The sequence below is a fragment of the Rutilus rutilus genome (assembly GCF_951802725.1).
Source record: "Rutilus rutilus genome assembly, chromosome: 24".
In the NCBI taxonomy this organism is placed as follows: Eukaryota; Metazoa; Chordata; class Actinopteri; order Cypriniformes; family Leuciscidae; genus Rutilus; species Rutilus rutilus.
In genome coordinates this window covers 24,633,456-24,655,669 of record NC_140228.1, presented here as the reverse complement: position 1 = coordinate 24,655,669, position 22,214 = coordinate 24,633,456, and the positions used below count along the sequence as shown (strand labels likewise).

Genomic DNA, 22,214 nt, shown 5'->3' with positions numbered 1-22,214 from the left:
CTGAAGATGCCAGTCAAACATTGTATCTGTGTGAAATGTCCTTCAGATAAAGCTGTTTTTCCAAAAAACTGCCTGTTTAGCCTTGATGGGCTAATGTGAGAGTGGTGCATTGTGGGTCCCACAACCAGTCTAGAAGGTTATTGATGTTTTTGTAAGAGCAAATATGGAAAGAAGTGTAACAGCTGGACCAGAACAAATGACTCCTGTTACTGACAAGGCCATTTCTGTTACGCCAACACACATTTGCCTTATCAGCTCCCACAGTCTTGGTGTCTTGAAGAATCAGATCCACTGGCCAATGATCAAGTATGATCATCCGTGATAAAGTATTATTTAAAAAATCTACTTTAAAGGGATAGTTCACCCAAAAATGAAAATGCTGTCATCATTTACTCTTCCTCAAGTTGTTCCAAACCTGTATGACTTTCTTTCTTCTGCTGAACACAAAAGAAGATATTTTGAAGAAAGTCGGTAACCAAACGACTAATGGACCCCATTGACTTCCATAGTAGGAAAAAAAAAAAAAACTATGGAAGTCAATGGGGACCAGCAACTGTTTAATTACCAACCTTCTTTAAAATATCTTCTTTTGTGTTCAGCAGAAGAAAGAAAGTCATACAGGTTTGGAACAACTTGAGGAAGAGTAAATGATGACAGCATTTTCATTTTTGGGTGAACTATCCCTTTAAAGTTTTTAGAAACTAACTCGTACGCTACAGTCAGTAAGTTCTAGTTTAAATAAATGCTGTTCTTTTGAACTTTCTGTTCATCAAAGAATCCTGAAAAAAATGTGTAATGGTTTTCACAAAAATATTAAGAATTTATACTAAGGATAATACGTTTTTTTTGTTTTTTTTCTACTGGCCCGACTGGGGTCTTCATTGTTTTTGACCCATATCCTTAATAAATAAGGTTGTGACACTAAAAACTACTAGCCTAACTCATATAAATTTCAAGTATTGCTAAAGACAAGTAAACTGTAAGTAATAAAATAAGCACAAAAACAAAAGAACAAACATACATATAATATAAACACTGCTTTTCATGTTTTTCAGGTAAGTCTAACAGTATATTCAGGTTGAGAAAATTAATAATCAAATGTAAAATAGCACTGCAGCAGCAAGTTTATTAGGCTGCTGTCACTTTAAGAGCTGCACGGATCTAATATAATGTTCCACATGCGTTTTATGTCTTAACTGTTTGTGTTCACTTAAGATATTACAGAGGATACTCACCGAGGCGGCATTGTTTGACGTCATTTTGTGTGAATATGTCCATTCAAGCGCAAGAAGACGTGAAAGAGCTCAATTCAGCATTCCACACAATGTTCGAGAAGCAGCGTTCTGGGCGAGCGCTTCGGATGTGTGCGCAAACAGAACTTCTCACAATATTAATGCTGGGTACACACCAAAAGATTTTTTACATCTTATAAGATTTTCAAAATGTGATAGACCACAAACATGAGGACAAAAAATCCTAGATTTAAGCATTTTGCTCCTATAGTGTGTGGTGTGCCATGATATGACAAAGACAGCACACCACACACGAACAGATTTTCAACCAGAGTCTCAACTGTGAACACAGGAATTCTCGCAAAATCACGCGAGACTTCAGAATAAGCATGGCGGATGATATGCAGGAAGAAATTGCAATAGTGTTTGGAATGATTTTCACAGAAAATTCACGTGAAAAAACCATTGTACCTACCATTATAACCTTTTATACAGAAATATATTCATTCTTTATTGTCTTTATTTATTCTTTATTGGATTTATTGTCTCTTTAGAAAAAGTAATTTAATCCCTCTTTTTTTTTTATCTTTTTTTAAATTGATTTTAAGAATTACAATTACAGTCAGGGGGGTACAAAGAGTAAAGCCGATAAACAAACATAAAAAGACATATACATAAACAGTGACAAACTTAAAAGTTAAACAAAAAATTTAAAATGTTTACAGATTGAAACGCACTTTGCAGCTTTCTTATTTTTCAAACCCAATATTGTGTTTAGGTATTGTAAAATTTCTGCTCTTAAAATGAAAAACAAAGGCTTGTTTCCTCCAAATTTACGCTTATGAATATTAAATCTTAACACTCAGCTTCCTGCAAGTGTGTGTGTGTGTGTGAGAATGACCGTGTCTTCCATCATCTCGCTTTCTGATTGGCTATTGTTTTGTTTCACGTGATAATCTCCAGAACGTGCGCGCGTTTCTCTTCGGGGTTCCCCCCACACATCAGGATTTCTGATCGTAAATATTAAACTTGTTGAATATTTACGATTCGCGATCGGAGCGGCTCCGACGTTCTTCCGAGCAGGTTCGGACACTCTTAACACACGTCACACCAAGGGAAAAATCTGATAAGATAATCTGTTGAACCATCAAGATAATCGGGACATAGCTAGGATTGTCGGAAGGGGGGAAATCGGCCCAAAATCAGCCCGATTATCTTTTGGTGTGTACCCAGCATAAATTGAGTTCTCTTTTGCGTCGTCTTGCGCTTGAATATATAAATTGGCAAGGATTAAAAACGTGCAAATGATTACGTTTCATGATGCAGTTCTGGCCTGATCAGGAAGGTGACAGTTGCGTCAACAAATAAGCAAGGGATAATGTACATCCAGCCGGTTGTTATCTCAGAATAAACACTGTCTGGGTGATCAGGACCCGTCGCGAAGCTGAGGACCTTCACTCAAAATAAATAAAGATTTGACATTTATTGTGATAATTATCGATATCAATTGATTTTTTTTTTTTTTGTGCCTATATCTCCCGGCTCTATGTGCATCACAGGAATAAATAACGTTTTGAAATATATTCAAATCGAAAAAACATATTTTGTAAGGTATGGGGGGTGTCACACCACGTTTTGCAAGCTGAGTTAAAACCTGTTACAAGATAATTTTAAGAAGCTTATTTATGATATAACGACAGTTTTATAGTCTTGACTTCAGGCCTTCAAAAATATCAAAATTAATTTTAATTTAGACATTTGTATGTTTAATGTATTTTTGAATTCATTAATATGGCACTGTCACTGTTAGCATGGCAACCACTGACATTTTCTTCAAACCGTAGAAATTCCCTAGTCCTGTCCCTAGTATCTGCCCTACTTATGTACGTTTCTGTTAGCCGGATGTGAGCTATGAGATTTACAGATGCACCAAAGGTAAAATTCAATCAACAGAACAGCCATAAAACAGAATAACAACAGATTCTGATAACAGTACCGTACATCCAGACTGGAAATGGGCCAAATGTTCTGTTTAAGAGATATGAGATTACAAGCTGCCTTTATGGCACTTTCAATCCTTTATAAGTTGTCTGTGGAGAATGTTGGATCCTATTTGCACATCTTGTTCAGCACCATTAAAATGAAGTCTGAATCTTATGACATGTGGACAAGGTTTAAAATATTAAGCTTTGAGTTGGTTTTCAGTGAGCACCCTGAACTACGGTGTAGGCTAGATGGAGACGCACTTATTTTCAACTGTATGTGTGAATTCTATGGTTCTTAAAGCAAGACTCTGGGAAGTGCATCTCTAGTGTAACAATGTCCATTGCTCTTGCCAAACCCTTGCTAAAAATAGCATAACTTTTGACTTAAGAACAGCTCTGTTCCATTTTTCAGTGGAACATCTGTAAAACAATATTATTGCATACCTTCACCACATAATTTACAATGGAGAATGCAGAGCTGTACAGTAGTCCCCAAGTGTAAATGTCTTTTAGTGTATGTTCATGTATGTAATACAGACAGAGGGTGCATCTCAATCGGCTCCCTGGCTTCCTAGGTCGTGAATAGTTTATCGTGTACACAAATTCGGGCACTGGTAAGGACAGTAACTTTTTTTAAAGTACAAACAAACTTTCATTATCGAAATCCCTCCTCACTGCAGGTGTTTGGTAATGTTTTATCTGCATGCGTGTCAGGTTTTGAAGTCCTTTCACGGAAGGCCTTGCATGAGAGATAGTTTACCTCAGTGAGATCATGGTTTACCACAGAGGTAGGCCAATTCGAGAACTGAGAAAATACCACATTTAAAAACTGAGTTTCGGTTCAGTGCGGTTGCGTTTGAGGCAGATTCTGTTATTCTATTCTTAGTTTCACAACAGGTTTCGAGTTGTTTAAATTTAAAATCTTTTTAGGCTAGCATACGTGATATAGGTGAAAGTTAAAGGGATAGTTCACTTTGAAATTAATTTTTGATATGTTTTAGCTTACCTCAAGCCAAGGGCATCCAAGATGTAGGTGTCTTTGTTTCCGCAGTAGTTTCAATTTTGATATTTTTAGGTCAAACCGTTCTTGTCTGTCAGTCATATAATGCAGGTCTATGGTCACTGTCTCAAAACACAAGCACAGAGTCCAAATTAAAACAATTCCCCACGTCTAAATTAAACAATTCCCCATCATAAGTACACATTGATGGCCTAAGACACGAAACGAGCGGTTTGTGTGAGAAAACGAACAGTATTTATATCGTTGTTATCTCTTGAAAACAGCACACGTCCAAATGATCTGACGGCGCGGGCGGGTATAGATATATACATAGATGTCGCCTTGGCTACGGTTTCGTTCCAATGAACTGCAGTAGCCAAGGCGACATCTAGTATATATATATATTTTTTTTTTTTATGTTGAATTGTCTGATATAAAGAGAGATCCCATATAAAGAACAAAAATACAAGAAAATGTGTTGTTTACAGCTTTGGACAGAATACTAAATGCATTTTAATTATAATATATACAAACATATATTATCATTATTTTATTATATTAATATTATTAATGTTATAACAGTATTCATGAAATTGTCTAGTTTTTTTGCAATCTCAATTGTAACCATTTATATTCATTGTTTAGTTTCATTTATTAACTTTGTTTAGAAATATGTGATGTTATGCTATTTGTTGTTAAGATTTAAGATGAAGTGGTTCTCATCCTTTTTGACTACAATACCACCACAACAGACCACTTTACAAAGCAGTAGCTTATCTAGACAATACTGTAGCATTGGGTACACTCACATTGGGTTTGCTCACTAACTACCTCAGCAAACTCAAATTAAGCTTTGATACATTGCGAACTTGATCAAATCCAGTGATTTTCTTTGCTTACTAAAGCATCCCAGTACCTTGTAAATGTGACTTTGTTTTCCTCAAAATGATTTAAAACTTGTGCAATCTTCCAGAAGTTACATAGCAACCTGGCAGTCAGATTGGAATGGATGCTTTTAGCCAGTTATTTTTTTGTTTGCAGCATGCTGTATATCAGACGGTCCGTGGGTGTGCTTCTCTGAGGCTGAGACTGTGTATAGGTTGAAGCTATTGCTGTTTTTTCTTTTGTGAAAATGTGAAGTAAAATGTTCTTCTGACCTTGACCTGCAGGCACAGGATAAGAGGAAAGCCTTGGAGGAGACCAAAGCCTACACCACTCAGTCCCTGGCGAGCGTGGCCTATCAAATCAATGCCTTAGCCAACAATGTCCTGCAGTTGTTGGATATCCAGGCCTCACAGCTGCGCAGGATGGAGTCCTCCATTAACCACATATCTCAGGTCAGAAATGTTCATTTTTAATATATCTTTCTCTCAATCTCATTTCCCTCGCTTTGTCCTTGTCTGTCTAGAGTTTTCATTTAGTATTTGTCTGTCTCTCACAGTGACTGACTAGTTAATATCTGTTTTCTGTTCACCTCTTCTGCCCCCGTTTCTCTTTCTTCTTCTTGAATGCGTCTCTATGCAGTCATCATGGAGACGTAAAACTCTCCCACGGAGTCCTTGTGTAAATCTCATCCCACTTCCATATGGTGCTGTTATTTGCTGAAGTCATGACTGGCTTCAGTCAGACCCACTAGTTTCTGCTGCCAATAAAAATAAATAAAAACTCTACAACCTATGGCCATGAGACAGCCATGTTGATATTTAGAACAAAGTAGTCTTCCTTTATATGATATTTTTATACCGTCATATAAGATTTTCATCACACAGCCAATCCCAATTTAGGAATGTCATTTTTATAACTTTTCTTTAGGAGAAGTGTGTCTATTCAGATCATTGCATTATATATTATTTTGAATGGTGTGAATGATCAGTTACATTCATCAGGACTAGAGAATCACACTAACTTCAGCTTAGGACTTTATCTCTGTTCCAAAACATAGTGAACTGCATTATGATCTTGCATGGTCCTAACAGTTATATAATCTCAAAAGTGACTTATTTAGAATGCTCTTCATAGATGGCAACTTGACTTACTATTAATTTCAATAGAGTCTAAACTGAAGTTAGCATGTTGCTAAGCTAACGGCTTGCTGCTGTAATAAATATAAAAGTACATAAAACACTTAAAAATCTGGTCAAATAGTCCATGTTTTTAAAAAAAAAAAAAATTCTGCTGAATAACTAAATGTTTAGCCTTTTCACTGAGCTCATTACAATGCTTTCTGGTATTGAATTGAATAAATATTCTGCTCACTGTTTGCAGCAGCTTTGGTGCTGTTTAAGAAGGCAGCTCACTAGGCTTTTGAAAAGAGCTTATCAAAGTTTTTATCAATTTTTGTCCTCATCACTCAGAACTGTGGGAAGGTTCAGCTTCCTATGACAGTGTCAACAAGACCTTCAACCATCTGAAGATTTTTAAAATTCGATCTCTTATTTGACAAACACCAATTCTGTTTTTCTCACCCTTAAGCACAAACACTGCCCACAGTGAAGTGCTAAAACCAGAATTATTAGATTGATATAATCTGCCAGTCACATTAGAACTTTAATCTGCAGATGTTGTTGGGTTTAATTGGCTTACAGTGGACTATTCTCAGGTCTCGTCTCCATTCATATGCGTGTCTGGGAATCACAGTGGGCTTTATGAATGGCTGTAAGACAGGCTTATTTAGATGGTCAACAGAGGCCTGTTCTCATGTCCAGCTCTTTACACACACCCTCCACTTACAGTGTCAATCATGATTCTCTCCAAAGATGGAGATGAGAATAATAGGACAGTTATGTTGAAAACAGGGTGCTGTCTGTGAGCAAGCTTTCTGTTGTAGCATGTTGTACTAAAGGTGGGGGAAAACGTATTCAGTGGTGCATCACAATTCTGAATCGCTCACAGATATAATGGTATGCTTTGCTTGCTGCCAATCCCAGACTTTCACAAACTTTCACAAAGTTTGGAAAGAGCATGATGAATTTCTATCAGGGTTTTTGTGCCATTTATGTGCCATTGTCCATTACTACTGCACACTATATCAACAATGAGTGGCAGCTCAAAACCGGTCAACATCATAGTTCAGTAGAGTCAAATCCTGTTCCTGGAGAGCTACCTTCAGAGTTTAATTAAACACACCTGAACCTGCTAATCTATAGGTCTTCAGGATCACTAGAAACTTCCAGGCAGGTGTGTTGGAGCTAAACAATGCAGGACAGTGGCCCTCCAGGAGCAGAATTGGACACCCCTGTAGAGACCCAATTTCAGTCAGAACTCATTGCAGTCCCTTGACTGAAAGGAATTCAATTGTATAGTGTTTAAAGATACTCTCTCCTATATTTTAGACAAACTGACATTGGTCATTCAACTCTGGAAACTGTAGTAGTTCCATAAACAAACCGTAACCCTGTAGCCTCAGTGCTGATTGCCACGGATCAGACATGACTGCGCTGTTCTACTGGAAGGTGACTAATGGCGATAAAGTGGCTCTAATCTCTCAGCTGAGGCACACCTAGAGCTTTGCTGACAGAGGATGTTCCCGTCTTTACAGCATTTCTCACTCTTTCCTCTTCCTCTGGCTGCCGATTAGACGGACCGCACTGCCAGCATGTGGCCAAATTAAATTAGAACATCAGTGCACCAGACTAATGGGCCAGCATGCCAGGTCTGGAGTTCATTGTTTTCATCACAGCTCTACACGGAATGTTCTTGTTGTTGTGTTATCACGAATCTGTCTTGTTGGAGCCGGCACTGACCCTGAGCGTGGGAGGCTGAAGTGCTGCTACCTAGACCAGTGCATGAAGTGGCTGCTAAGAGACTGTGAACAGTCCGCGCTTTGTCTGGCCAGCTAAAGAGTTGGCAACACACTAGGAGTCTCGTTTTGCTTTTCTCTCTCTTCATAGCTGCAAGTAAATCTGTGTTTGCCTGTTGCATCTGAGGAACTACAGAGATGACTAATTAAAGGCAGCTCTTAGTGGAGTTCTGAAGCAGCATGCTTAGAAAGGGTTTCATGGTTACCCCATCAGCGACTGATCTCCTATTAACTCATTTTAGAGAGGCTAGCAAAGCAAGCTAGCTTTGAAAGCACGAGATTCCACCCTCCCTTCAGAGGTCTCTAAAGCCACGCCTCCTTCAAAACACATGAACACACAGCAGAGTCTGCAAAGCGTCACGAGACGGCGTTCAATGACCCCATGTCTCAAAGCGCATAACATTTCAATAATAATGAACGTAAACAACTTACAGAGCTCGGATTTGTATCACCTGACTGCTGCAGATTCATTTTGGCATTGATAGTGTTGACATAGAAACACATAAATTCGAGTCTGAGGACGTGAACAGCTCCTGATAGAGTGTCACTGGTTCTCATCTCGTAATTACAGTTACGATGGCGTGAACGCAGCATAAGCTCATTGTTTTGGTTCATGGAGCTGTAAAAAAGCGACTGCTGTTTGTTTGCGTCATGCTGTGTTCCTGACCAACTTAGTTGAGTCCAAGGACGAACATCAAGAGTAGGTTGAGTCAAGACTGAGAACAGAAGATGGAGTCCAAGTTAAGACAGAGACCTAAGGAAGGGTATGAATGATTCAGACTGAGTAAATTTTTTTTTTTCCTTTGGGGTGAATGAAGCCTGGTTTTGAATTAGTCATGCAAACATCTGCAGGACTTACCATCTCCCGTTTTTCATTAAAGTTGGGTTTGACTGATCCATCCCTTTACAAGACTTTACAAGTCTGTCAAAAACATGTCTGTCATTGAGTATTTTCAAGTAAGAATTCAAAGTTCTGAGTTGTCTGCAATGCAGCAAAGTTTGTGCATTCCTCAAACATGTTCATAGCCTCTAATAAGCTAAAAGATCTGTTTTGTGATGCATCTCTAATCATTATCACACAAAGTGCAAGTTTATAGTGTATGGCACTTGGCTGCTGAATGCCCCCGCTGGGAAGTTCTGCATACTTGGTTGTTACAAGTGTAAATACTTAGCCCCCCACTTTGAGTTAGCAAGATTAACTTCAAATTATTTTGGGATCTCTCTGTCTTCATCTCTCCTGACTGTCTGGCTGAGTGTGCTCTTGGCAGATGAACTTGATCCAAACAGGAAATGGAGTTCCAGAGATGAGACTGTAGGGAAGACCTGCTCTCCCTCTGTTTCCTGACAATAAAGTTTGGCCAAAATGTTTCACTTGGGAATGAGATTATGAGTGAATTGTGACAATTAAGTAGGTTACATAAGGGGGCAGGGGTTTCTTCAATCGTATAACCTTTCCCAAACTCCATGCTTCCCACACAACCTGCAAGTCTCTGAAACTTCTTATTCCTCTTCAGAATCGCTAGAGACACAGAGAGCAGCTCAACAACTCTCCAATGCGTTTCCCAGTGTGAAGACTTCAATCTTTTTGGCAAAGAAGAAGCACAAACAAGTTCCTTGCATTAGGGTGCAGTTTAGACTATCCTCGTAACCTGATGTTGACCTTCAGTGTTTTGATTCTGGAGTGGAAGCCTCAAACGCAATTTGAAGAAGAGTACAAGAAGTAGACAAGTAGAAGAAGAGAGAGTCATTGAGGGCACAGTATGATTTTAGTGCTCAGTTTAAGGGATGTAAACTACCCTCTGTCGATTCCTCAACTTCACTGATGTTATTCACTTTATTGTTTCTAACCTGGGTATATAAACCTTATGCTTCACACGGGAGTGAAAATAGGTGTTATTTGTTTCAGTAGATTATGCTTGTTTTCACTGTTCACTGTTTGGAAAGCTTAAATCCTTGTATTTTCTCATATAGTACTGGGAGAATTTAGAGTCAGATAGTCCACATATAGAGTCCATTTTCAATTGACCCGGTCTACTGTCCACAGATTTGTGGTGTATTTTGCACCCATTGTACATTGCACAGTATGTAGATGTGTCTTTAACTTTGTCATTCATGAGGTTAATTGCAGTCTTTTGTGTAATATACAACCAAATACATTTATATACTTGTGCCTACAAAGTAAAGGCTCACTCGTGAAGAGGTTGCTCATTTATATTGCTCACAGCAAACGTTCATCTGGCTCGCTGCAGAGATAGCTGCTCTCAGATGCTCGTGGTCACCCTGTCGGAGAGAAGCCAAAGCCAGATGGAGCATAACACACCCGTAAATCTGTGGAGGGAGCGCCTGTCTTTACCCTTCAGCTGTGCTCGTAATGTTGTTAGTGAGCTGCAGTCCAAACTAACAGAGCTGCGTCCTTGCTTTTAGTCACCAAGCGTTACCGTTTAGCGCTGGATATGCGGCAAAGAGCTGTTCCACATGTTCTGTTGCATGAGTGGTTAGTTTTTTCCTGAATTGTATTGGTTATGTGCTATGAATGCTGGTTCACAAGCTATTTAGCCTGCTGTGGGACTTTAATTCTTACAATGAATAAAAAAAAAAAAAAAAAGTTTGGCTAGTAACACGAACATCAGGGTGTGGTCCGTTTCTCATTTCAGAAGTAATCATGCGGTTTTGCGCTATTATTAAATGCTGGCATGGCAATCCTATTGACATAACCACATAAAGTGGAAGTGTGTGTGTGTGTGTGTGTGTGTGTGTGTGTGTGTGTGTGTGTGTGTGTGTGTGTGTTGTTTTGGGTGTGTGCTACAGGCCACTGCTGCTACAGATATGCACAACACGTCTGTCTGTTTGTGCATAGCTGGCTTTTCCGGAAGCCATGCCACCCCGGGGTCGCATCGTTAAACTGCTGAAACGACTTTTTTCTTTTTCCTGTCAGATGCTGAAGTGAAACTGTCTGACCAGTATCAAAGCCTCTCTCTTTTTGTCTGCTGCTTCTCCACAAAATTCACAAAATTGAGTTTGTAAGTGAAATACATTTCACACTGAAGAATGTTAAATATATGGTTGCACTTTATTTTACAGTCCTGTTGTACACGTGCTGTTTACTAATTACAATAACCAGTAGCACATGCTAAGTCCATGTATTGTAAAATAAAATGCACCTAAATATATTTTCAATATATTTGGTTTCAAATTACCTAGATGTTTATTTTTTTTGAGAATTAAGATGTGTACTCGCATATATTCAAGGTTTAACACAAATGTCTCATTACTTTTGCCTTGATTGTTATACCACATGACATTTTTAGTCATTTAAATTAAAGCTTTGCTCTAAAATAGTATAAAAGTTTTCAAAACCAACATGAATACAAAATAGTACATTTCTAAGAAATTGGTAGATAAAAAAAAAAAAAATGTTTCTGTCAAACTAAACGAAAATATGTCATTGACTCATCTGTAGAACCAAGTTCCGAAACAATCCGGTACGCAAGGGCTGTCTGTGCATAAATGCGTACGTGTCCTCCTGTGAATAGTACATGCAGTAATATCATGGCTGCGTGCATGTCAGGTCAAATGTGCCTCTTGGTCTGAATGATGCTCCTTTTAGCGAGTTATTAATGTCAACAGACTCAAATTATTCAGAGGTGCTTTAACCAAAAATATTCTGTCATTTACAGGCAACTCTGTAAACCTAGCGCATCACTTTCCATTTGAACCATCTTTGCATGTATGCAGCTTCTCTCTCTCTCTCTCTCTCTCTCTCGCTCTCTCTCTCTCTCTCTCTCTCTCTCTCTCTCTCTCTCTCTCTCTCTCTCTCTCTCTTTATTATCACATTATGATAGGATTAAAGTACTAATGTGCAATATCTAAAACTTAACATATATAAAACTATATATAAAAAGGGAAAGTGCAGTGAAAACTGTTAAGTAGTTTTGTTTTACATTTGATTTACTAAATTAATATCTTTATTCTGTTGTTTGCAACTGTCTGTTCATTTTACAAATGATTCAAATGAAAAAGTTTAACAGTAGTTACTTATTTAATGTACTTTTTATTAGAAAAATACTTGGACTATATTTCATTGTTGTTTATATATATAAAAAAAAACGGTTTAAATGCAAACAATTTTTTGCTGTGGTTTTGAATAAAAGGTATTAAGAATCATAGAATTTTACTAGATATTGGTATTTGACTGCTAAAACTTTGTTATAGGGACAACCCTACTGGGGATCATTTAGGTCTCACAGATCACACCTCTTTGACCTCAGACATGCAAGAGAAGCAAGTTTGGTGGGAACCATTATTTTACTGTAGAGCAGTTTTTGAATGTGATCAAAGTAAGCACCTTGTCGTCTTCTGAGGGTGGTGAAAGACCCTTGAGCAAGACATTGCTCCAGGACCCTATAGAAATTACATTGAGTTTCTTAAAATGGGAAATGATCTACTAAATGACTAATAACACAGTAAAGGCTCTTTCACGTGATTCTCCTGTGAACTCAGTGTGAAGTCACTTCATGTTGAGTTGTGATGCATCTTGATACATCCTGTTGTAAGACACAAGATCCGAGGCATACCATTACATTAGATATTCAGTGTGAGGCTTTACAATTAATTGCTATAAAACGAAATTGCAATATAGTTTGATACTATTCAATTCACTTCATTTCAGATGCATTATCAAATTTAAAATGAGGTAGATTATAAAATAGGCCTATAAAATGGGAAATTAAACTGAAATGCATATTTAGAAGGTAAATTTACTGATATTAACAACAATAACATCTTTAAAGTAAACATCTCATTTTTATTGGGTTGAATAAAAATATTTCGATAGTGCCACTAAGTTGGTAACCACTATACACACACTCAAAGAAACTGTAATAGTTTAAACAAAATTATTTTATACCCTCCCCTAATAAATGAAATACAATATACATGACTATATTAAAGGCAGGTTTTTTTTATTTATTTTTTATGCTCGTTGAAAGTCTCTCACATTCTGTAAAATGTTCGTCCAAACATTGCATTCGGTCCGAATGCAGTGGTACGATGTCCTACCTGCCTGTCAACATGTATTTTCATACCTCTGCGCACCCTGCTTTTACCAACATCACACGTCATAAGCACGTTTCATGCTACACAGAGTAGACAGACGTTAGTCAGCGAGCGCCACAACCAAAACAGCAGCCGCCTTTACAGTTCCTCCTGAACCAAAACAACCAGCTTATGCTGCGTTCACAACTCCTGTAATTTGGAAGAGATGGAAGCCAGTTACGTTATACTCAGAGAGGCTCGTGACTCGAATGTATGCGTTTTTCAATGGCAACACTATCAACTGCGAAATTAATCTGCAGCAGTCAGGTGGTACAGGTCAGAGCTCTTTACGTTGTTTGTGTTCATTATTATTGTAATGTTATGTGCTTTGAGGCATGAGGCAGCCATCTCTCCTTACGCTTTTGTTTGCTCCCTGCATGTGTACAGCCAAACACGTAGCCTTAACAATAGAGAAGCTTTAAAGGCTCCCAACGGTTTTCCATCAAAATAAAAGTTTGATGGTTTAAGACAAACATAAATATTAGTATTGTAAATTTACAGTTGTAAGGTAAAATAAAACCTTTTTTTTTTAAATAATTTATATATATATATATATATATATATTAGGGCTATAATCTCCCAGTCGATTAGTCGATTATTTGGTCGATACGTTCTGGCTCGACCAAAATTCTGATTGGTCGATTTTTTTTTTTTTTTGCCGCGTTCATTTCATCAGGTGGAAAGCACTAACTGCTAATGGGGGTGTTTTCAGAGCACCCCTGTTTCACAGGTAACAGTCTGTCTTCAGAACACCCCCCTTGTTTTCACGTCTTTTGGATTAGCCCAACCCACTGGAGAAGAGAGACAGATTGAAGAAAGTAGGGTAGAGAAGGTTTGCTGAATATTATTATTTTATTAAAGTGGGTTTGTGTTTAAGAGTAAAAGCTTGAAGTTAATAGTATATTCGTGTCTCAGCCGCGAAGCTGAGCTCCTATGTTCAGCTGCACAGAGCGGCTGAAATGATGGTGTCTGTCAGTTATTATAATACATATGACAAAAACAATGGTCACATTGGTCATTGGTTCTTCTATGTTGCATATTCCTCAAAAGTTCTTGTGATATCACTAGTTGACAACATAGTACTATTTTCTGAAATCATAGGCTGTGATGTTGCGCAGGTGCACGTGATGCAACGCTGTCAGAGCCGACAGACTCGTGTGTCAGACTCATTTCAGTGCAAAATAATTAGGTCAAAAACGATTTCATATACTGCAAATAGCCTACTAGTTTTTTATGTTTATTTATAATTAATTTAGGCGGACAACAAGGCTACCAATTACTGCGCACAGTGCGCAGCTAATTAACTTAACGTTTTTCTTCCTAACGTCATTTTTAGTCGATTTTTAGTCGAACATTTCTGGACTTCAGTCGACCAAGATTTTCTTTGGTTGATTACTAGCCTGACGTCGTCATACTCAGATTCTAGTCAGAATATGAGTCTGATACTGTTCCATTGAGTTTTGATTATGGGGCGTGTTTCAACCGAACCAGGAAGGAAAATGCTTCTGCACTCAATTGGATAGTCAACGACTCTGCCTACAACCAATCAGAGCAACGGAGTAAGTGACGTATGTTTTTCATTCATGTTTCCGATCTACGGTTTTGTAATGAAAAAAGAAGATCGCGGTTCTCTGTTCCTCTTTTAAAATGAATCCGCTGTCGATATCATCTATAACAGTCGCGATGGCGGAATCTACACATAATGTTTTATAAACAAAGTTCGACAGGAGCACGTTCAAATAATCAATCCAATCAACTTGTCATCAAACAATGACCGTCTATGTTCTACACTATCAGCATGAGAGGAAGCATATTTATTCACTCAGTCAACTCACCTAACATTCCTTGACGGTTTTCAGCATCCCTCCACTCACTCTCGGCTTGTTCTTCCACAGCCTGGAATACGGGGGGAGTACTTTGGGTTTGGGCCGAATACCGAGCCCGGAACCTCTCCTCGGACAGCACGCCAAATATGCATTTATTCTATCTGACTTATTTGTAAGTGTGAACTCGTGAAATAACAATTCTCCAGCGGCAGTCATCTTTGTTGTAAACGAATTCAACCCAAGCGCTCTTTGGTGACGTGGATGATTACGTTACCGTTGCTCATCTGTCCATCATCGTATAAAGCCGCCCTGACAATTTGATTGGTCCGAACAATTTTTGTTCGGGCATAATAGCTCCTCAACGGAGCGAGTCCAGACCGAACTTCCCGACCTAAAAATGTTGTGGGCGGGGCTAAGTTCGGCTGGCATCCAGGCTAGTTGATTACAGCCCTAATATATATACTTATTTAGAAAAAAATAATAACAACAAAGCTGGAATAGTTTTTTTAATTGCAATCATAATTTTATCAGAAAAATTGCAATTCGAATTATTTTATTTTATTTTATTTTATTTTATTTTATTTTATTTTATTTTATTTTATTTTATTTTATTTTATTTTATTTTATTTTTTCAAAATTGTGCAGCCCATTACAGTTTAAAGAGATTCTTGCCACTTGTATTTAAACCTTGACATAATATAGTTTCTGTAATATTCTGTTAATGAAAAAGGTGAATCATTTCTTCAGAATTTGATTTTTAGAGCAAACTATTGCTGTTCTGGTGTGTGCAAAAAATAAGCTCAGCTTCAGACATCGCACCTACAGACATATACCGTCTGATTCTTATTGCACAGAAAATATAAAGCACTTTCTCAGAATGCTCCATTCTGATTAACTGGTTATATGCAGTGCGCGGGAGTCAGGTTGCACTGAATTTAACATAAAATTTACATTGATATATTGTTTGCATGAACAACTAATTTTTTGCTTGAGTTTGAGGGCCAATGAATGCATCTATGGAGAACGGTTGGATTTGCCATTGTCTGTGTGGTTTACTTGATACCAGATTTGCCTATCCTTAACTTAAAGTAAAAAAACAACAACTGTGTTTTACATATTAGTCAGTAGTTATTGGCTAGAATAAGCTGCAGTGTGGACCAGATTTCACGCCAATTGTCATAAGTCTGGCTTCACAAGACTGTAGAGCAGAGACAGTCTTGCCAAACTCAGATGACCTACTGTGATTTGTAATTAGTTAGATCCACATGCTGATTAGCAATGTGTGAAAGCCATTCAGGGCTCAAGGGATGAATGTGAAAGTGATGGAGTGTGCATTTGAACTGTTTTGGCAGCAGGGTTGGCCTTCATCATAGGATGTTGAAATACTCCCAGTTTGAAACCAAGCGGGCATTTCGTTGAACCCTAACTCTTGTCAATCAGGAGAACGCTCTCAATACTTGATTCCAAAACAATGGAACACGTCATTGGGTTTTTTGAGGACCTTTTGATAAAGTTGGACCCACACACATTGTGCAATATGCAACGCACATTTCAGCACATCTATTTTTCAGCTTTCAGGAAGGAGATGAAGTCAGATTGTGCTCCCTTCCCACTTCCCCCAACTCCAGCTGCACTGCTGAATGTAGTGCTCAGTTTACTCCAAAGAAGAGCTGCTGATTTCACTAACAACAGTTCTGTGAAGTCTACATCTATTTTTCGTCCATCCACATTTACATCTGAAAAAAACCTTGTCTGTCTTTTTGTTACAGTGGATTCTAGTGCTGCAGAAAGAAAGTCCTGCAGGCTAACACTGATTTAGTCTTAACCTAACAGGGTTCACCATTAGTGCATTACATTTTTAGAGAAAGTCATAATGCAGTAAAATCTGATTTATTTGTTGTTTATTTGCTCTATTACAGGCCTAACTGGCCTTAAACATAAATATCTGTAGACATTTGAAATTACAGGCAACCACTGCATTTTAATCACGACCCTAACAAAGATGTTGCTTGAGCAGTTGTTTGTATTTTAAATTAGATTGTATTAATTTGAAGATTTAAAGCAAAACTGACTTTAGCTTTGTGAAATTATGCTAGATCAAACATACCTGCACAAAACAAAAACACCAGACAGACTGGGTGAAAATGCAAATTCAATCTTTGACAGTAGGTGGTGCTTATGGGACAACAACGATTAAGTGTTTCTTTGGGTGCCGCTGTACACAAAGCCAGTTCAGTGCCATTGAAACTTTTCTGAAGACAGTCAGTTCCTTTCAAAGATACGTTCAAATAAACCACTGCCCTCAATTCAGTATGTATATTTTTCTTCCAATATTCAATGTTTCAACACAATTCTTGAAACATTGTCATTAAATTTTTTTTTAGTTGTTGTTTTAGGCATGTAGACATGGTTAATACGATCTGCTGAAGTTCAAACTGAGCATCAGAATGGGGAAGAGCTGTGATTTAAGTGACTTTGAATGTGGCATGGTTGTTGGTGCCAGACGGGCTGGTCTGAGTATTTCAGAAACTGCTGATCAACGGGGATTTTTGCACTCAACCCTCTCTAGGGTTTACAGAGAATGGGCCGAAAAACAGAAAATATTCAGTGAGTGGCAGTTTTGTGGGTGAAAATGCCTTGTTAGTGCCAGAGGTCAGAGGATAATGGCCAGACTGGTTCAAGCTGATAGAATGGCAACAGAAAATTAAATAACCACTAATACAACCAAGGTCTTCAGAAGAGCATCTCTGAGCACTCATCACGTCTGACCTTGAAGCAGACGGGCTACAGCAGAACACACACCAGTGCCACTCCTGTCAGACAAGAACAGGAAACTAAGGCCACAGTACTAATGGGCTCACCAAAACTGGACAATAGAAGATTGGAAAAACGTTGCCTGGTCTGATGAGTCTCTTTTTCTGCTGTGACATTCAGATGGTAGGATCAGAATTGAACATGAATGCATGGATCCATCCTGCCTTGTATCAACGGTTCACGCTGGTGGTGGTGTAATGGTGTGGATCGCGTACACTTTGGGCTCCTTAATACCACAGCCTATCTGAGTATTGTTGCAAACCATGTCCATCCCTTTATGACCTCAGTGTACACATCTTCTGATTGCTATTTCCAGCAGGATAACGCGCCATGTCACAAAGCTCAAATCATCTCTAACTGGTTTCTTGAACATGACAATGTGTTCACTATAATCAAATGTGCACAGATAATAACCTTACTCTAAACATTGATAAAACAAAATAACTCATTATTGATTTCAGGAAGAAACAGATCGTTCACACGCCACTGTATATCAACGGGGAGATGGTGGAGAGAGTGTCTAGCTTTAAAGGGATACTCCACTTTTTTTGGAAATAGGCTCATTTTACAACTCCCCCAGAGTTAGAGATTTACCGTTTTCGAATCCATTCAGCCGATCGCCGGGTCTGGCGGTACCACTTTTAGCATAGCTTAGCATAGATCATTGAATCGGACAAGACCATTAGCATCTCTCTCAAAAAAATGACCAAAGAATTTCCAAATTTTTCCTATTTAAAACTTGACTCTTCTGTAGTTACATCGTGTACTAAGACCGACGGAAAATGAAAAGTTGCGATTTTCTAGGCTGATATGGCTAGGAACTATACTCTCATTCCTGCGTAATAATCAAGAAACTTTGCTGCCGTACCATGAGTCCAGCAGGCGTAATGATATGACGCAGCGCCTGGAAATAGGTCTAATAGGTTAGACAAACTTAGTCCCGGTTACGTTGGAAGTTACTGAGCTGGGGACTATTTTCAGGCGCTGCGTCATATCATTACGCCTGCTGGACTCATGGTACGGCAGCAAAGTTTATCAATGATCTATGCTACGCTATGCTAAAAGTGGTAACGCCAGACCCGGAGTTCGGCTGAATGGATTCGAAAACGGTAAAACTCAACTGTTTAACTCTGGGGGAGTTGTAAAATGTCAAATTGTAAATTTTCCCAAAAAAGTGGAGTATCCCTTTAAATTTTTGGGCACACACATCTCTGAGGACCTTTCATGGAATACAAACACCACAGCGTTAGTCAAGAAGGCACAAAAGCGGCTGTATTTCTTAAGAATGCTTAGGAGAATAAACCTGTCACAACGGCTATTGGTGTCATTCTACCGCTTTTCCGTTGAAAGTGTCCTCACTAGGGGTGTCCATGGTTAACCGATTAACCGATTAACCGTTAAAAATTGCGTAACCGAGTGAAACATTTTGCTCGGTTAAGTGGCGTCAATGGCGTGCACTGAATTTAGTTGTAATACATTTTTGCACCACCAGAGACCGCTAGACCAGTTTTCTAATATGAAGCGGGCAAAGAAAGCGCGCGTCCGAGAGTGAAGGCTGTGCGAGAGTGAAGGCTGTGCGCGAGCGTGCGCGAGCCAGAAACAAACATAGTATCCGCGCCACTGATGGCAGCACAATAATATCTGTCTGCAGAGCCGCAGAGCCACAGCTTTACCCCAGCAGTTTTACCTCGAGCATGCGCAATTTCATTACAACAGTTTTACCCGCAGAGTCCGTTTACCGTTACATTAACCCATACAATTTGTATTATGCATTTCCTAAACATGTACTTGCTAATCAAACACTTTATCTGAACAAACTACTAATCTATAAAACACAATCGGTCTTCCGACCTTTTACTATTGTGTTGATATGCGCGAGGGAGAGAGCGCAATACAGCGCTCGTGTTGTTTGAAGGCGGTGAGAGTGCGCGCGCGCGGCCGGGGCTCTCTCACTGTTTGTTCTTATGCGCCCTGTCCACTGATCTAAATAATTAGTTGTTACGACGACTTATTTGTTCCCTCGTTTTAATAAATCGTGGACACGTTGAACAAATTCCCTCCCTCATTTTGATTTAACGAATTACAACGTGGCCAAAAACAGTTTGATACTATTAATTAGTGAATGCTAAAGACCTATTTTTTGTGAATTGGTGAATATTCAGGTGAATTATTTCGTGGCCACGAATTAATAATAATTATTAAACTGTTTTTCTTACCTGTGAAGATAGCTCTTCAGTGAAGGCCGACTATTCTCGTACAGCTTTTTATTCCTTTTTTTGGTGTGTGTGTGTGTGAACGGGTGAATATTCAGGTGAATTGTTTCGTGGCCACGAATTAATAATACCTCCGCACGTTTTACAAGACCCTTCTCGATCGCAGCGGCAACGAGCACTTTGATCACTTGATTTAAAAAACAAAACATTTCAGCGCTAGATCGCCAAAAAAAAAAAAAAAAAAAACGAACGAAATGAATGCTCTGCTAGTTAACTGGAGATGTTTTGTTTATTTGTATTGGTATTCCTGCCGCGAGATGTTTCAAAAGTGGTGGGGACAATACAATATCGACCTTAGAAAATAGTGGTGGGGTCGTGGGGATATGTCTCACCCGCAAATTACGCCTATCTCGGGGTTGCGGCGCGCACACTATGGTTAACCGAGTATTAACCGCAAAGGGCCTCGGTTAACGGTTAATGAAAAACTTGAAAACGTGCAGCCCTAGTCCTCACACATGGAATGCTGGTGTGATATGGAGAAAGCTCGGCAGCTGATAAAAAGGCCTTGCAGAGAGTACTAAAGACCGCACAGAACATTACAAAACAAACGCTACCTGCCCTGGATGACATTTTTACCTCTCGTTGTCTGCAGAAAACACACAACATTCTGAAGGATCCGTATCACCCAGTCCATCACTTATTTACTGCCGTCCGGAAAACGCTACAGGTCTATCAAATCACGCACAACAAGACTCATCAACAGCTTCTATCCCAAAGCTATCACGATAATGAACCATGAACTGAAAATACATCCCCAAACCATCATCATCACAACACATTCTTGACACACAAGATAACTTATGTGAAGCACTACGAGCACTTTATTTATTTATGAGCAATACGGCCTTGATTGCAATATGTATTTAACTACTCTTACTTGTATACTTTGGAGAGTCTAAAAAATGTCGTTGTATGTGAATTGTGCAATGACAAATAAAGAAATCTAATCTAAAATGGCCTCCACTGTCACCAGATCTCAATCCAGTAGAGCAGCTTTGGGATGCTCTTGGTCGAATGCGAGATCATGGATCATGGAGCAACTGCATGATGCTGTCGTCAATATGGACCAAAATATCTGAAGAATGTTTCCAACACATTGTTGAATCTATGCCATGAAGTATTCAGTTCTAACATATTCATATCGTTAACTGGATAATTTAGTTTAAAGTGATTTTTGTTGGACTTCCACAGTTGTGTGTGTAAATCAAGGGCTCCTGTATTACACCAGTATTGAACCAGTGTCTTTTGAGATGACTAAGTAATAAGCGGATGAATTTAAACCTCAGAGGTTTTTTAAGGGCTGCAATGCACAAGACTCCTTCTTCCTGATGTTGAATAGGAGCTGGAGCTGCTCTGACTCCTTTGAGAAATGAATGGGATCCTCTGTATTTCTGCAGTGCAGACACTGCTGCCCTTTCATCTCCAACAGGAGGCCTGCTGCATCTGCTCGAGTCTCTCGTGTGCCAGAGAGTGCTGTTCCCTCTCCGAGAGACAGACTAGATCAAGCAGATGGCAATAAACATTTTAATTGGTGCTGTATGGTGTGTTACTGGTAAACTTTGTTGCCCATGAAGCCTAATTGAGGAATCCGTAAAGTTGAGTCTTTATAGGGAACTGAAACCTCAGCACTAGTGCAAGTGATGCAGAGCCGTTCAGATAAACACCCAGCATTCATTCTGTCAGCTTTTTATGCCACTGATTTTGGCCTTTGGATGAACTGTAGTTAGTCAGAATGAGTTGAAAACATGATTTGCAAGCCGTTCATCAAATATAAAATATTATGACATTCTTTCCATTATGAGGGAATTTTCTCATGTTCTTCTCAGAGTGATCACATGAACCATTTTCCAATGTCTGTGTGTTTTGTATATTATTTAGGACAGCATTTCTCAGAATGAGATCTGTCAGAAAATAGTCAGTAGGTCCACGGAAAATCCCTGAATTGTGAACAAAAACATAAGGACTTAGGACTTCCACAATGGGGAAAACACAGAATTGCACAATCTAAAAATGGAATTTACTGTATAACGTGGAATGTCACTGAATTAGGTCAAATTTTGTGTCATTTAAATGTTCAAATACACACCGATAGGTCTTGACTACAAATCACCAAAACAAATTGTATAGTAAAATATACTTCTCAAAGTAATCTGAATTTTGATGTAACTTCTAAAGTTTTCTTTTAAAGGAA

At 38.7% G+C, this 22,214-nt stretch overlaps 1 protein-coding gene across 4 annotated transcripts in view; it reads left to right on the top strand.

Annotated features, from left to right (window-relative positions):
- Positions 1 to 22,214, top strand: part of abi1a (abl-interactor 1a) — a 58,976-nt gene that overhangs the window by 13,233 nt on the left and 23,529 nt on the right. For all 4 annotated transcript variants that reach the window (XM_084398744.1, XM_084398743.1, XM_084398742.1 and 1 more), the window contains exon 2: positions 5,387 to 5,554. In XM_084398744.1, the coding sequence (XP_084254870.1) occupies positions 5,387 to 5,554 (168 nt within the window). The remainder of the gene's footprint in view (positions 1 to 5,386; positions 5,555 to 22,214) is intronic.